General features: G+C 32.0%; 3 protein-coding genes and 1 pseudogene across 3 annotated transcripts; 2 read left to right on the top strand and 2 right to left on the bottom strand.

The window, feature by feature from the left end:
• The first annotated feature begins 2164 nt into the window (after window positions 1-2164).
• LOC145616451 (trimethyltridecatetraene synthase-like) lies at window positions 2165-4812 on the top strand. The gene is made up of 2 exons (XM_081671168.1): window positions 2165-3155; window positions 3958-4812. The coding sequence occupies exons 1-2, from the start codon at window positions 2247-2249 to the stop codon at window positions 4585-4587; spliced, it is 1539 nt and encodes a 512-aa protein (XP_081527294.1). The 5' UTR covers window positions 2165-2246; the 3' UTR covers window positions 4588-4812.
• A 2457-nt stretch (window positions 4813-7269) lies between these two features.
• On the top strand, window positions 7270-9101 carry LOC145617969 (trimethyltridecatetraene synthase-like). Its single transcript, XM_081672741.1, has 2 exons — window positions 7270-8175; window positions 8472-9101. Exons 1-2 carry the CDS (start codon window positions 7270-7272, stop codon window positions 9099-9101), a joined length of 1536 nt encoding a protein of 511 aa, XP_081528867.1.
• Window positions 9102-10209: 1108 nt separating this feature from the next.
• Window positions 10210-10842, bottom strand: LOC145616674 (protein DMP7 pseudogene; annotated as a pseudogene).
• A 4366-nt stretch (window positions 10843-15208) lies between these two features.
• LOC145617193 (EPD1-interacting receptor-like cytoplasmic serine/threonine-protein kinase) lies at window positions 15209-17138 on the bottom strand. The gene is made up of 5 exons (XM_081671879.1): window positions 16619-17138; window positions 16371-16506; window positions 16157-16293; window positions 15872-15998; window positions 15209-15681 (listed from the first exon to the last, which is right to left on the bottom strand). Exons 1-5 carry the CDS (start codon window positions 17030-17032, stop codon window positions 15209-15211), a joined length of 1287 nt encoding a protein of 428 aa, XP_081528005.1. The 5' UTR covers window positions 17033-17138.
• Between the last annotated feature and the right edge of the window lie 842 nt (window positions 17139-17980).

Raw genomic sequence — 17980 nt, 5'->3', positions numbered from 1 at the left:
TGATCCCGCCAGGTAAGGAAAGGCTAGTTTCGATTCTCTCCATTGCTCTCTTTATGGTGTGTAGTATGCTTTTGCTCCTTGGTTTGTAAGTAGTCCCTAATCTGCGACATGTCTGGTCAATTCAAGTTTAACATTGTTTTTTATATTAAAAGTTGTTGTAAAGGCTTAAGTGCATGTTAAAAGTCATGCTTTAAGGTTTAGTTCTTGTTCTGTATTTTGTAAACTCTAATTTTATAAATATATTTGCTTTTGTCAAAAAAAAAAAAAAAAATCAAAGTATGAAAAAAGTTAAAATATGTCAATTATTATGGAACAGGAAGAATATAGGCGGAAAGATACTAAACTAAATTAACAACAATTTAATTTGGAAGACATTTTCAAGAAGATAAGAATGTTGAAACTTCTAAGTTATACTAGTAACAGAACGAAATTATAGTGAAATAAGTTGGCAAAGAACTATTTAAACTAGAAATTACAACAAAGTTTCTCCTACGACCTTTTCAGGAAAAATCTATAGAGCATTTACGTTTCCCAATCATGAATGTTCTTTGAATATTCATGTGTTTTTTTAAAAGTATGATGAAGAATTCTACGGAACGATACCTTTCACAGGTTAAGCAAGTTCTGTGAGCTTCGCAGGTCAACGCTTGAAAGTAGAGGGAGGTAAGGGAACCCCCCTACTCCCAAGCAAAGTTACAAGGTAAGTTCCCCACTAACTCCACCAAGTTTTAATTGGTAATTCTGTCTACCTTACAAATAGAGTAGATTTTTAGTCCTTATACTGTAGATATAGTATAATGGAGAGTTCAAATCTGTAGCTTTGTTTCAACATAAAGGGCTACATGCTAATAGATTGTTTTTTTTTTTTCATTTTTGTACAAGTTCTTGAAAAAATATAGGATGCTCCTATTAGAATACCTTATTTTCATTTTATTTTTAGATAGAGAGATATATTTTATGGGATTAAATAATTGATAAAACAGAAAATAAGTGTTAAGCTTTAAATTTTACATTTGCTAATCAACAAAAATAACAACATACAAGAGGTTACTGACTTAAAACCAAATATGACAAAAAAAAAAAAAAAAAAAAAAAAAAAAACGACCCAAAGCCGAAGTTATTCAATCCAAAACAAACATGACGACGGACCAACTATTTTTTCAAGTCTACACAAAAGAATTGCATATGAAATTTACAAAAAGGATGGACCACTGTCACACTTGTTTTCTTACTCAGATTTTTTGTCATGCAAATACGGAGTACTAAAACTCTAAAACCTCTCAAAACTTGAGTACTCTCTCTAGTCTCTATATCTAACGGAGTACGTACTAGTTTTATTTAACACTTTATTTTAGTTGCATTTATTTAACACTCCGTACTTAGCCTGTTTAGCATGTACAAAAGAAATTGCACAGGAAGTATTAAATATTATATTTCATAAAACATTGATACGGAGCAGTTTAATATTATACATAGAGACAAATCTAACAATAAGTCAATAACATATTACGTATATTAGGGTCTGTTCATATTTATTGAGCTGAGTTGAGCTGAAGTGAACTGATTGAAGCTGAACTGAACTGAACTGAATTGAACTGAAATGAATATTTTATGTGAAAGGGAAATTAAGAGCTGGACTGAACTAAACTGCAATGAACTGAACTGAACTGATTGGAGCTAAACCGAACTAAACTGAATTGATTGGAGCTGAACTGAATTGAAATTAAATAAATGTGAACAGGCCCTTAGTGCATTACTACTCCATCAGTAAATTTTATGGTCAAAATGGAAAGTGAAAATTCAGAAAAATCTTTCCACCAAACTAAGTGGTCAAATTAGTCATATGGAATTGAACAGTGTGGAAAGGGACTGTACGTTACCTTACTGACTTACTCGTGTTTAACGAAATTGTCTTGCAATTACTTTGCATAATGCAATGACAAAGTCCCAAAATAATAGAGTGAAGTCTAACAACCACAACTTTTTGCATTATTTTCATAGGAAACAACTTTATGCATTACTATTTTGCGTCTTTTTGCAATATGTCGTCCATTATTTTATTATTATTACTTAGAAAAAACATTATTATATTATTAATTTTTTAAAAAAACATGCATTATTATATTATTTTATTTATATATACCCCTTACCATGTTAAGTTAGTCCAAGCCAAATCCAACTTTCATTTCCAAACCACAAACCAAAACATTTTTGTTCCTCCACCACCAACACAACCCAATTTACCAATGGAAGCACCAACTTGGGCCGCCTACGCGGCCGCATGGCTAATGGCCATAGCCTTAGTACTCCTTACGAACCACCTTCGCCGTCGTAAACTTAACCTACCACCAGGCCCAAACCCATGGCCCATCATTGGGAACTTCAACCTTATTGGGGCCCTCCCCCATCGTTCCATCCATGAGCTCTCTAAAAAATATGGGCCCATAATGATGCTCAAATTTGGGTCAGTCCCGGTGGTAGTGGGCTCATCAATTGAAATGGCAAAACTTATTCTTAAAACTCATGATGTAACTTTTGCCGGAAGGCCTAAAACCTCGGCAGGAAAATACACAACCTATAACTACTCCGATATAACATGGTCTCAGTATGGTCCATATTGGCGCCAAGCACGAAAGATGTGCTTGATGGAGCTTTTTAGCGCAAAAAGGCTCGAATCGTTCGAGTACATACGTGTAGAAGAGCTTAATTTAGTGTTAAATGACATATTTAACACTAAAACCAAGCCAACGATGTTAAAAGATCACCTCTCAACATTGAGCTTGAATGTGATTAGTAGGATGGTGTTAGGGAAAAAATACCTGGAAAGAAATAATAATGAGAAAATGTTCATTGCACCCGAAGAATTCAAGATGATGCTTGATGAATTGTTCTTACTAAATGGAGTGTTGAATCTTGGGGATTGGATACCTTGTTTGAAGTACATTGATGTACAAGGTTATGTGAAGAGAATGAAGGCTTTGGGTAACAAATTTGATAGGTTTATGGAGCATGTGTTAGATGAACATAATGCTAAAAGAGAAAATGAGAAGGAAAATTGGGTTCCTAAAGATATGGTGGATGTTTTGTTACAACTTGCTGATGATCCTACTCTTGAAGTTAAGCTTGAGAGAATTGGAGTCAAGGCATTCAGCCAGGTACGTCGAAATCTAAAGTTTTTTTTTTTTTTTTTTATTTTTTTTTTTATTTTTTATTATTAGACAAGAATGCACCTGTGCTAATAAACGGAATATATATAGTAACTTTTTATGAAAAATACATTTTTTTTTCTTTATTTTGGCATGCAAAGCGAGATATTTTTTAATGTTCCGTAAAATTCAAGTATGTAATAATGGAAACGATAAAGAACGTTACTGTACTCTGAGAGAGAGTGACAGACACTTTTTTTGGGGGGGCGCTTTCGGGTGAAGATGGAGCCAAATCTAATTTGTATTATTGGTCATGTAATTATGACTTTATGAGGGGCTATCGTGGAAATTTACAATGTGACTAATATGACTATATATCATATATGTACATGTATAGTTAACTAATACAGTAATTGAGCCGATCGTAATGATAAACTCGTAGGAAGTGTTACCTTTTTTTATATTTGTAATACTTTCAATCGTACAATACATAATTTCATAGTAACTTAACACGTATTATGTATATTATTTTTAGCACTGTAAAATTCGAAAATCGAACATCATAATGTTGTAAAAATTAGTCTCAATACATGATCTAAAGGATTACATGTGAACCAAACTAATAACTTGTATACTTCGTATTATACAGGGATAAGAAAGATTGCAATGAAATAACAAAACTATGTCATAATAATGTCGACAGTATATACACTGACTTTTAATTGGTTAATCAAGTGATTTAATTAACTATTTTTATTCCCCTTCAAAAAAAAAAAAAAAAAAAAAAAAAACTATTTTTATTGAATTTCAGGATCTAATTGCTGGAGGTACAGAGAGTTCAGCGGTAACAGTAGAGTGGGCAATTTCAGAACTCTTAAAAAAACCTGAAGTTATTGCCAAGGCAATAGAAGAACTCGACCGTGTAATAGGAAAAGAAAGATGGGTTCAAGAGAAAGATGTACCAAACTTACCCTACATTCGCGCAATAGCAAAAGAAACAATGAGGTTACACCCAGTGGCACCTATGCTTGTGCCTCGAATGGCAAGGGAGCATGTAGAAATCAAAGGCTATGACATTCCTAAGGGTTGTGTAGCATTTGTGAATACTTTTACCATACAAAGAGACCCCGAAGTGTATGAAAAACCCGATGAATTTTTGCCCGAGAGATTCCTTGGAAATAATATAGATGTCAAAGGTCACGATTTCGAGTTATTGCCTTTTGGGACGGGAAGAAGGATGTGTCCAGGGTATAGTCTTGGCCTCAAAGTTATCGAATCAAGTTTGGCTAATCTTCTTCATGGATTTGTATGGAAATTGCCTGGTAACATGAAGCCTGAAGATTTAGATATGGAAGAAATCTATGGTCTCTCAAATCCAAAGAAGATCCCTCTTGTTGCATGCGCTGAACCTAGACTTCCTCATCATATGTATCATATGTGAACATTATGATTTCCTTGAACTAAAATGATCGTAACCCGATCATTTGGTTTAGTTATTAGCTAGTGAACCAAGGACTTTTAGTTATTTGCATTGTTGTCTTAATTAAACCTTAAGAGTTTGGTATCTCTTCTTGCGTGCTACTAGTATGTATAATGTCTTGAATAAGAGATGGTTGTTTGATTTCCTACAAATTAAGGAACTTAATTGACGTTTTGCTTGAAAGAATGAATTATGGATTTGTAAGAGATATGTAAAATTACATATATTGATATACTACACGTGTTCATCTAGTAAATATATTACTTATGTTACTAGGTAATCATATTTTTATAACTTATTTTTATGAGACAATCATTGCTAAAAATATGAAGAACTTTTAGAGACAGAGAAAGTACAAAATCTTAAATGTCATTAATATAAGATTTCATGAGTAACAATTTAAACTTGTATAAACCTCACTTATTTTAGAGCAAAAATTTGTTTTTAATGATTTTATAAACTAATACTCCATAGAAGAGCGAAGTTAATTGTGAATTATTTACAATAACAATAATCGTTTTATCTCATTTGTAGTTTGTATTGCCCAAATGGCTCACTAGAAACAAAACCAATAATCGCTCTTATCTAGAGTCGTTAACAATTTGCATGTGCTTGCCAAACGTGATAAAGTATGTCGTTGTTAGTTGATGGTCCATAATTATATCATATAATTTGGGAAATGAACATATTAATGATACATTAATGATACTGTAAATTGATGACCAATCTTGAGTTTCTGTAAAACTGCGGTACGAGTCATTAGCTGTTGGGCCTAGGCTCATTACAAGTTGCACATGACTAATGTCGGACTTTCATCTACTCATCTTGTATGTTCTTCTGAGTTTTTGACCCCACATTTCCTTAACTAATTTGGTTGGAAAAATTTATAGGATATGTTTGGAAATTAACGAGTAGTTGATGATTAAAATTTGATTCCGTTGGTTGATTTGGCTTGCTAATTACATTAATATCTTAACTAGCTGGTTATATTAGTTGTTTATATATAAAATCGTTGAATGAAAATAACTTCTCGTGTTAGTAGTTGATACACTCTTAAAAAATAGCAAGGAACTACCAAACCCAATTTCCTCACTTACCCCAATTGATTCATGAGTCTTGTCTTGGTTTAATAAAAAATAATACTCCACAAAGTACGTAGTAGCAGTGTAGCACTAGTTAGTAATTGCTCCGATATCTCAAAGTATTTACACATGAGATTCGTGGGAAATTTCACTTGCTAAAATTAACGACTTTTAAGAAAAACAGTCAACAACAAAACAATGGTCAAGTACGTGGGCAAGACAATTTAAGGAACCATACACCAAAGTCCAAAAGTATTAAAAAAAAAAAGTACAAATTACTAGTCACACTCAAAGTATATAAAGAAAGCTACTTATAAATCACAAGTATAAATCACAAGTAAATCACTGTAAACGTTAAAAACTTCCTAATATACTACTACGTGCATTAAGAGTGAGAGATAACTCAGGTGGTTAAACAACCTTTTCTCTTAATTTTAGGGGATTCTGAGATCGATTCTCATAACCCGTCCTTATTGTGGTTCTCTAACAAAAAATAAAAAATGCTCAAAGTCCATTGTTGAGGAGAGAGAAGTTGAAAGCAGTGAGTATTTTTTTTTTTATCAAAAGACCAAAATTCCCTTTTGAGAAACATATGTTTATCATGCTGAGAAACTTGTATTTTCTCATTTTTCATTCAAAATTATTTATAGCTCACAATATGAAAAATTCAAAATTTTATATTAATAATTATTTTTTTTATTCAAATGAGGAATACAGCCAAGAGAAAGAAAAAGCGTAAAATAAAAACAAACCAGAAACTACGTACAGAGGAAAAAAACGTGGTAAAGCCACCCCGCTACAATCCTCCTTTAAAATACTACTAAGGTCTACCGGCACTATGTAATACACTTTTTGAGACTATTTATATTATAACCTTAAAATAATAATAAATATTTTTTTTTTAAAAAAATATAACAAATGGACTACATTAAATCCACCAAGTCACAAAACAAGCCAAACACACACCTAACAAGTCCATGACATGAGGTCTCTCTCAAAAATATACAACAGTACTAGTTGAATTTGGATCTATAAATCAATTATACAAGAACTTATAAAAGTCTTTGGAAATTCTCTCTAAAATTAGTCAACATTATGTTAAATCAAACGTGAATTTGTTCGTTTTTTTTATCTATTAACGAAATCAAAATTTTTATATAATCTTGTTTATGAACAGTAAACAAGTTTTAATTGGGACTTTTATTCACCCCCTATATGTTTAGTATAGAGTAGTGTATATACTAATACTATAATTGCATTATTGATTGATCAATACATCATCACTTGTTTTTATGGTCAGCTTAATTAATTAATTAATTATCAAGTAGCGAAGCTTTCTTGCAATTACTCTGCAATGTCAAGTATCATTAAAAAAAAAAGAGTAAAGTTTACCAACCGCAACTTCATGCATTACAAAGTGCTTAGTTTATTCTTGCATTACGTACTATATAAACATCCATACAATCATAGAGTTTGGCCAAGCCATTCAACCTAACACTTTCAAATCACAAACAAAAACATTTATTCTTTCACTACCACCACAAAAACCAATCACGTACTAATGGAGGCACCAACTTGGGCCGCTTACGCGGTTGCGTGGCTAGTGGCTATAGCCTTAGTACTCCTTACTAACCACCTTCGCCGTAGTAAACTTAATTTACCACCAGGCCCAAAACCGTGGCCCATCATCGGAAACTTTAACCTTATTGGGTCACTCCCTCATCGATCCCTACATGAGCTCTCTAAGAAATATGGGCCTCTAATGATGCTCAAATTTGGGTCAGTCCCAGTGTTAGTGGGCTCATCAGTTGATATGGCTAAATTATTCCTTAAGACTCATGATATTATTTTTGCTGGGAGGCCTAAAACCTCAGCAGGAAAGCTAACTACTTATAATTACTCCGATATAACATGGTCTCAGTATGGTTCATACTGGCGCCAAGCACGAAAGATGTGCTTGATGGAGCTCTTTAGTGTTAAAAGGCTCGAATCGTATGAGTACATACGTGTAGAAGAGCTCAATTCCGTGTTAAAAGGTATATTTAACACAAATGGAGAACCCATCGTGTTAAAAGATCACCTTTCAACTTTGAGCTTAAACGTGATCAGTCGGATGGTGTTAGGGAAAAGGTACCTAGACAAAAATGAGGAGAAACCAATCATTACACCGGACGAATTCAAGTTGATGCTTGATGAATTATTCTTACTAAATGGAGTGTTTAATCTTGGTGATTGGATCCCATGTTTAAAGTACGTTGATGTACAAGGTTATGTGAAAAGAATGAAGGTTTTGGCTAAAAAATTTGATAGGTTTATGGAGCATGTGTTAGATGAACATAATGCTAGAAGGGAAAAAGAGAAGGAAAATTGGGTGGCTAAAGATATGGTGGATGTTTTGTTACAACTTGCTGATGATCCTAATAATGAAGTCAAGCTTGAACGAATTGGAGTCAAGGCATTTAGTCAGGTATGTCGTAATCTAACTTTTATATTTTACTATTATTTTAAGACTAGACTTTGAAATTAAATGAATAAATAACGGCATAACGCTATTTCTTATATATAGTCCACTCAGTTTTCTTAGCTAATCCCTTGTGATAAGAAAGATATTATAACATAGTGATTGTTATGTGGATTTTTTTTTTTATTTTATTGGTCAAAAAAGATATGTGGATGGTTATCAGATTAGTTAGTTATTAGTATATGAGTTATTATGGTAAAATTGACAATTATCTATGTTAAACACCTACTATATGGTTTCAGGATTTAATTGCTGGAGGTACAGAGAGCTCAACTGTAACAGTAGAGTGGGCAATTTCAGAACTTGTAAGAAGGCCAGACATATTAGCTAAAGCAACAGAAGAGCTTGATCGCGTAGTTGGAAGAGAGAGATGGGTTCAAGAGAAAGACATACCTAACTTACCCTACATTCGCAATATAGTAAAAGAAACAATGAGATTGCACCCGGTTGCACCTATGCTTGTACCACGAATGTCAAGGGAACACGTTCAAATTGTTGGGTATGATATTCCCGTAGGCTCTCTAGTACTTGTGAATACTTTCACTATACAAAGAGACCCTAAAGTGTATGAAAGGCCAGAGGAGTTTTGTCCGGAGAGGTTTATTGGAAAGAACATAGAAGTTAAAGGTCACGATTTCGAGTTATTGCCTTTCGGGTCAGGGCGAAGGATGTGTCCAGGGTATAGTCTTGGCCTTAAAATCATTGAATCAAGTTTGGCTAATATTCTTCAAGGATTTACAATGAAATTACCGGACAATATGAAACCCGAAGATTTGGACATGGATGAGATTTTCGGTCTCTCAAACCCTAAGAAAATTCCTCTCGTTGCTTGTGCTGAGCCTCGACTTCCTCTTCATATGTATCAATATTAAGATCATATATATACCTATGTTGTGTGCTTATTATCGTCTTAATTAAACCTAAGTATTTTCCTTTCCTTAATGTAAGTTATAATACGAGTCGTAACTATTGGCAATAAGATTATCAGCTCAATTTCTTAGCTTAATCAGAAATATATGAATTATTGACAGGAATTTGAATTGGATATTTCATAAACGTTGATTTTTGAGTGCAATAATCAGTTGTCAATGGTGTAATTTAAGAGTTTAGTTGCAATAAAAATCTCATAATTGGTTGAAACTTGGAAGTCCATTTAATATAATACAGTTTGTCGTTGGGCTTACGCTGTTTATAACCCAATCGAAATTTTTGGGCTTCTCGGGCTGAGCCCGTTAATAAAGGCCATCTGTTTTTTTGAAAAAGTTTAGCCCATTACAGCTTTTTACCAGAAATAAAGTGATTTCAAATACCCAAAACCGGTAAGTAGTTCTCCACTAAATGGGAAGGTTAAGCGTATTTCTTAATCTCCAATTGTAACTTCATGCTTGAGTTAATTACAAAAATTAATGCTATTAATTATTCTTCTTGATTATCTATTGTTACTTTTTATTTGGAATTTATTTGTTCGAACTAATTTTTGTTGTTATTTTTTTCTAAAATAATTGAGTTGATGCTTAATTAACTTTAAGCTCTACTAAAAGTTATGAACTTGTTCATACATATTTTGGTAATCAACTAATCATTAATACTGAAAAAATTCTTACATTTTTGTTACTCTATAAGTGATTACTGGTTCTTTTTTTTTTTTTTTTTTTTTTTTTTTTTTGAGGAAAGAGATTACTGGTTCTTTAGCAAAGCCTTAAGGTACTCTAAACCTCGCAATAGGGTATCATTTGTTTGTTTTCTTTTTACATCAACACATAAATCAAATAGAACGAAAAACTCTATTTTAACTATACGTATTTGTTATATGCGAAGTATAAAAGAAGAAGGAAAAGTATATATACTACTACCTTTAAAGCCATTCTTACTTTCTGTGAATATATGAGACATAATTATAAATAAACCCAAAAAATCAAAACAGAAATAAGTTACACCAACATGCATAAAAAACGAAAAAAAGAAGTAAATACACAATATTTAGCGTTTAGAAAGAGGAGAAACAATGGTACGACGTTTGCTAGGGAAACAAACAAACAACAAACCACAAATAATTCCAACTCCAATTGGAAACATAACAAGTTTCTCTTTGGTTTCTTGAGATGGCAATGGAAACAAACATTTGACAACATTTTGATCCAACAAAGCAACGGCCATAAACACCAATATCCCCATAATTGCATGAACAAAATCCAAAACCCTAATTCGATACTTCGCTGCTTGTTCAGGGCTAAGGGTTACGGAACCATCGACTATCCATATGCCTTTAAATGTTGCAATACCATATCGAACTTTACCACGTTCGTCCCTTACACTATCAGTGAAACACATTATTATACATGATAAACCAACGAATAGTATGAGGCATAATGTTAGTTGTTGGGCTTGGAACGTTTCGCAACGACCTTGATTTGTTAAAATGGGAGAAAACATTTCAAATATGAGGACTGAGCCCGAGGGGAGGAGGCTAGATAAGTGGGATGTGCTTTTGAATGTTTTTCTAATGGCTCTTTGGGTTTGTGTTTTTGGTTGTTTTGTTGGCTCTAATTCATTTTCTAAAAGAGGTTTCCTTTGTTGTTGTTGATTATCTTGAGCTTCAATTTTAATGTCCATGATAAAATTGTACCTAAGAAAGAGATTTTTTTTTTTTATAAATGTATATAAGGATTACAAGAGAATTTTATTGGAGGCAGGAAAATTGGTAAAAATTAAATGAAGGAAAATGTTCTGTTTTATTTTTCAATTAATGTGAGTTTTAGTGTTTATATATATATATGAAAAAAAGTAGTAGGTATATTATATAACAAATTAATGCTCGAATTAGAAACTCTTTGCTGGATTAAAGTTTTTCATCTCGCACACATGTAGCTCAATTAGTGATCGAAGTTTTTTTTGTTAAGTACTCATGTTGTTAATCTATTTATGAGGTGCTTGAATGTAACATTCACAACGCTTTTAATGTCATAAAGTATTTATAAATACTTTTGTGCATTAATTTATTGAAAAATGATACTTCGTATACAAATACTGAAATAGTTTATATCATGCATTAATCACTCCCCCCCCCCCCCCCCCCCCCCCCCCAATTATTTTACTGATAGAATTAAGAAATTGTTATACGGCATTTACAATGTAAGGCAAGCATTAAGCTCTTTATTTTATCTCATTTGAACTTCAACCCTTTATATTATCTTACTTTAACTTATCGTGAACTTATGAAACCAATATACAATATGCGAAAATAAAATGAGTAGAACATAGCTTAGCTAGCTAACACATAAATTTTTTGTATGTTCATCAAAGGCTTCATTCAAAGTTAAAAACCATCAAGTTGCGCCCCTGGTTTTAAGTTTTATAACACAATATGAAAATATAGAAACCAGATTATACAACGAGGCCACAATGACAGTTTAGAAGTTGAAGGATATAATAAAGTAGAGAGTTTTGTCATCAGTATTCCATTGACCAAGCAAATTTTATACCAATTAACCAATCAGAACAATTAGACATTAGTTAACATACAAAGTATAAAATAAGGTATCTAGTGGATAGTTAATAGCCTATCACTCTTCTTGTTGATATTCTCAAAGCTTACATTAATTTCGCAAATATGGATTGTCCACTTTAAAATAGTACTCGTACGAAGTATTAATGAAAGTGAGTCCAAGTCAATACTCAATACTTCCGAATATTTTTTTTAAAATAATCTATCTCGAAGTATTAATGGATTATTTACTTACTAAAGCCATGTTCTGATTGACTGAATTGAACTGAATATTTTATGAGAGAAGGAAATTAAGAATTGAACTGAACTGAACTGAAAATAATTTGAAGAAAATAGACCCTAAGTAGATGTAAAAGTAATGTTCGTGAAATCATGAATAACATCATCATTTCAACACATACAATTATATTTTTTTTGGGCCCTATTGGACCATAACTTCTCACAGGTCCTCCGTCCTTCTGGCTTGTGTTAGTGGGCCAAGCACTGCACTTTAAAAGGGTCGCCGATCATGATGCAAAGTTCTCACTAAATCAAGCTTTGCTTGGTGGTATAATTAGATGCATGATCTGTATCATTTTCACTTGAATATAACTTGGGATAAGGAATTATATATACTTTATTATTAGGAGTTAGGACGCTTTCATCTCGAGGATAATCAATGGCCTCACCCATTATTCTTTATGCCATGGACGTCAGATCAACGCATAAGCATAATAATATGAATGAAGTGATGATTAACATTACAACATCACAATTATTATTTGATACACAAAATTCTACCAAACTACACTCTTTCAAGGGCCATCTAGAGTCCTAAGTGTCTTGTATACAATCATGTTGAACTAGTTATTATATTGTACAATTGATCGGTAGGGTTATGTTGTATTGTTGGACATCAAAATTGTTACATAATTCTATATATAACATGTCTCTCCGTACAATTCTATCATTTATGTAATCCCGTATACTTCAATTAAAACATTTATTTATTTAAGAATTGAAGGAATAATCTTACTAAGGACCATAAGACTGTACATCTAACAATTGACATCATGATATTAACAACGTTGTACTTGTATAACATATCTTGCACAAAGTTGAAAAAGTGCATGAGCCATGCCCCTAGCATGTAATTAGTCCTCCATTGAAAACTTCGTAATAAAAATCTTTAATTTTTTTGTTGTTGATAATAAATTAGTTAATACTTCTACTAGGCTACTATAATTATAGTATGGAGTAACTTGTTATTAGTATAAATTAAACTAGTGATAACTATAATATAACAAATATTAATTAATGTTGATGAAGTAACACTCACACACAACTAATAGTTGCACTTCTTTTAAATTTTTATTTTATTTTTTTTACATTCCTATATGCACTCTTTTAATCGTGAATATCTCTAGCTGTAAATAATAACAACAAAAATTAAAAAGTTAATATTATGAGAATATATATTGCGATGAAACAAACAAACTGTCATGATAAATAATATTTATTAGTTTAACCTTTAAAAGATAAATGGTGCAATTTTTTGTGAATGTAATATCTAATTATTTTACACATCCAATGAAAATGACATGAGCCGTTACTTGATTGGCAAATATTATGAGAGCAATATTCTAACCTTCTAGAAAGCTGACAATGTATTATATATGTATGTTTGTTTGTCTAAGAATTAGGCATGCCCACATTTGAATAAACCCCATCAAATGGGCAAAAAGTCAGAGAATTAAGGGATATGTTAGTTGGTACATCAATTCCTATTACTCATGACATGTACGTGATAATGTACCCGTTCTTTAATCATAAAATTCTTCGTTAATTATTTCATAAATTAACTGTATTTGGCCGGTTTGCTAATTAATGCATCTGAATTAAGTCTAACAAATTCTTTAATTACAATGTTAATAGTACTATTTGGAGAAAATATATAGATAGCTAAGCTAGAAGTATATATATGTCTAGGTGATGATATTGTGGATTATGATCGAATGAAATAATTCTGTGAATTAGAGCACCTAATTGATTTGAGGTTGTAAATATGACTAAGTTATAGGTGTTGACTAATCATTATGACATTTGGAAGAAAAGAAGATTCAATCTAGTTTTGTACGTAGCATAGGTTAAGTGAGTTCGGTGAAATTCTATAAGATGAACTTTTAGGATAGGTAAGTAAAATTTGTTACTAATGGTGGAAAAAAAATTAGGGTCACTTACTTGAAGGAATGGGGATTGACTAATAGAAAATAAGAGAGAAGTATGACTCAAATTCTCAATTGATAGAGATGACGAAGAATCTAAAAGATTATTGAATCACCAACCTTAGCTTCTTGAGATAACCAAAATTTGAAATGTCTAAAAATCAAGATACAGTCTTGACCTCTAATATATTATATTCTACTCATAATAAAATTAAAAAAAAAAAAATACATATATAAATATTTTAAAACTGATAGAATTGTACGGAGAGACATAACCCTACTGATTGTTTGCCTAAATACTCGTTTAAATAGAACAGAGAAAGTAACTGAGTAATCAATTATACTTCTATTTCTTGTGTGGTTAATTGATGACAAACAATAAAAAATAGTGCTTTAATTAAATTACACTCACCAAATGTGTTTCACACCATTTGCACTAACGAACCATATGGCAAGCAACAAATTAAATAAAAGTAAATGTTGTAATGATACAAATCCATAACTAATGTTGTAAAGAAAGTGGCATGTTTAGCTTGATTAGTGCATAATTTTATTGATGTACAAGATTAACTGACATATTTTTTCCCAAGAACATCATAATAACCACTCATCACTAAAATTTTAGTGGTGATTGCTTTTATTTAGGAGCAGTAATTCACATAGCTGTCCAATATCATCATTGTATATCTATAGATTCTTTAATATATTTGCTTGTACATAAATGGAATTGGTTGTCAATTAACACATTTAACCCAAACTCCATCAATACATAGAATTATTATTGTTGATAGATATTGTTGTCAAGAACTTTTCAAGTTTGAGAATTGCATATCCTTACAAGAGACTAATAAGAGAGTAATGTCTACTATAAACCGTATCTATTTATGTTACAATATAATATTGCATAATAATTGATAACATGATGTGTATATCTAAATATGTTATCGAGTACGGAGTAAATATATATCTATACAGTTACAACAACATAATATGATGTGTGATTAAGGTATGTACATATAAAATCATAAAAATTATACAAATTGTTTTTCATATTTCTCTTTGATAAAAGTTTGAAAGAAATACAAACTTAAGCCGTTTTTTTTACCATACAGTACGTATTCACTATTTACATCACATTTTTCTTTAAGCTGCTAGTCAAAATTAAACTCCACACTAATCTTTTTCTTATAAAAAAATTGACACCTTTGTCGTAGTTTGTATGTATGTATGTATGTACATATTATGCTGGAATAGAAGTGATATGTATTCTTCATCTATGGAAACCAGGGGAATCCGTATCATTGACGAGCCTCCTACGTAAATTATTGTGTCTAACTCTATTTCCATCTCTATTTTTCCTTTCTTTAACTTGATTTACGTACTCTTTCTTTTCCCCATCTTTTGGTACAACATACACGAAATGGCTAGGAATGTCGTTCATTTCCAATAATGGTTCCAACGTCTTAACCACTAAACCCATAGTAGGCCGCGACTTGGGATTGTGGCTTAGGCATTGATAGGCTAACATAGTGGCTATCTTCGCCCCTTGAACTGAGTACTGACCCTCGAGCCTTTGGTCCATGATTGTATCGAGTTTTCGTGGATCCTTAAGGAGTGGCCTAGCCCATTCCACTAGGCAATGCTCTCTTCTTGGACGAATTTTGTCCATGCATCTTTTTCCGGTCAATAACTCTAGAAGAACTACCCCAAAACTGTATACGTCACTCATCGTTGTCAAATGACCTGAAAATTTAATAATATGGAATTTGTTAGAATATTGACAATTTTATGAGTGGTTAGAATAGGTATGTCTTGCTTGTTACAAAAAACCATAAATTTGCACGTAATATGTGACTTAATAATGTTATTACTAATCGTCAATGTTAATTGTAATTAAAATTTGTAAATTCAAATTTATTAAATTACTAATTACCTGTCATGACATATTCTGGTGCAACATAGCCTTTGGTGCCAAGAATGTGCTCAGTAGTTACATGGCTTTTATCTCCTTCTGGTCCATCTCTTGCATACCCAAAATCTGATAGCTTTGCTTTGAAATTCTATACCATAAAAAAACAAAACTAGTAAGAAAAATGAACCAAAGACTTTAAAGATTGCGTCTGTTATGAATCTGATACTGGTACTTGAAATGAAATGAAGACTCCGAGTAATTTAATAAAGCAGAATATAAAGTCAAAGTTGAAAGTTGAGAGCTTACAGAATCTAAGAGGATATTTGCAGCCTTGAAATCCCTCAAAATCACAGGCTTATTAGCTTCATGTAGGAATGCAAGGCCTTTAGCAGCCCCGAGCGCGATTTTCATCCTTGTTAACCATGGTAAGGCAACAGAGCACCCTGCATTCATATCAAAACGTTAGTTTAATATAAGAAAATACAAAATTTGAATTTTATGGAGTTAATTAGAAACATACTTCTGAATAATTGGTTGTCCAAGTTGCCTCTAGACATATATTCATAAACAAGAACTCTTTGTTCATTTTCACAGCAATATCCAATCAACTTAACCAAATGAGGATGTCTCAACTGACCAAGAAATATAACTTCAGCCTGAAATTTAAATTTCAAAACTATATATTAGCCAAATGTTATAATAAATAAATATAAATGTGACATATATAATACGTAGTATGATTTTTTCCGGTGGTAAAAAGTTAATTACCAGCCACTCTCTATGCCCTTGAGAACCTTCCAAATCCAAGACCTTAATAGCCACAGTTTGAGCTTTTAACCCGGGTCTAAGCTTATCATCAATAAACCCTTTATAAACCGCTCCGAAACCGCCTTCTCCAATGAAGTTACTGGTATAAGAGAAGTTGTTAGAGATGATCCTGAGTTCATCAACTGTGAATACTTGAAGATTTGACCCGATCAACGAGCTCGAAAGGTCGTTGATCGAGATCTCCGAATTCGGGTTGCTAATGTCTGAGATGGATAGCCTTTGTGGAGAACTTGGCACTACTCTTTGTGGAATAGTTTTAGTTCTTGTTATTTGTTTAGGTTTTGATTGTGATCTTTTTGGTTTAAAGCAACTAGGTAAAATTGTGTCCCATGTAATAATCTTCTTAGAACTCATTGTGTTTTTTTTTTTTTTTTTGTTTTTTTGGGAATTTGTGTTGATTTGATGCTAATTTTGACGTGGGATATGATTTTGGGTAATTGGTTTGTTTGTTTTTAGAGTAGTTATGGAATATGGTTGTTGAAAAAATGCACCTAATTGTGCTAATATTTATAGACAAACAAGTTGTGAAAGGAGAAATTTTGTGCGTCTATAGGTTTGACTTTGGCCTCCTTCCTCTTCCCCCACTCCCTTGAATTTCTTGTTGATCAAGCTGGATTAAGTGTTTAATTAATCAACAAGGAAATTTAAATTATTAGTAACAAGGTTGGTATATAGAATAAGATCGAGTGGGACTATCAGCTAGATATCACTAATACTATTGGCCGGGTGAATAGTCTATTATCTAGGTTCTTTATCTTCTTCGTTCTGAACTAGTTTGTTTCATTAGCTGCCTAACTTGTTACGTAGATAGACTTCTCTATACAATAAAAAAATAAATAAAAATACAACATTTTAATTTAATTGTTTTCCTACATATATAAAATTACTTTTTTTTTCATTTATAAGTTATCTCTATATGTAAGGGTCTTTATTAAAAAAATAAAAATTTAAAAAAGTGTAAGGGTCAATATTAAAAGTACTTTTTATTTTTTTTAAAAAAAAATTGGGTGGTTCATGATGGAGCAACACAGATACCTTCTCATAGCTAAGTTATTGAGGTGGTGTGTGACAAGCCTTGAACTAACTAGGTGTGTGAAAGGCAAGAATTCTCACCACCAATTCAAAACGAGGTTACCTTTATTTAATTGTACATGTGGCAAATTAATCAATTAAACCTACTCACTAAAAATCAACCTCTTTTCAAAAATTAATATAACACGTTCATAACATTTCAATATTATGATATTAAATCCACTTAATAATTATTTAATTTCGCCAATGCCAACTATTGAGCTCAATGCT

The sequence above is a fragment of the Chenopodium album genome, chromosome 26 (genome assembly GCF_948465745.1).
Source record: "Chenopodium album chromosome 26, dcCheAlbu1.1, whole genome shotgun sequence".
Lineage (NCBI taxonomy): Eukaryota > Viridiplantae > Streptophyta > Magnoliopsida > Caryophyllales > Amaranthaceae > Chenopodium > Chenopodium album.
This window is presented reverse-complemented; position numbering and strand designations above follow the sequence as displayed.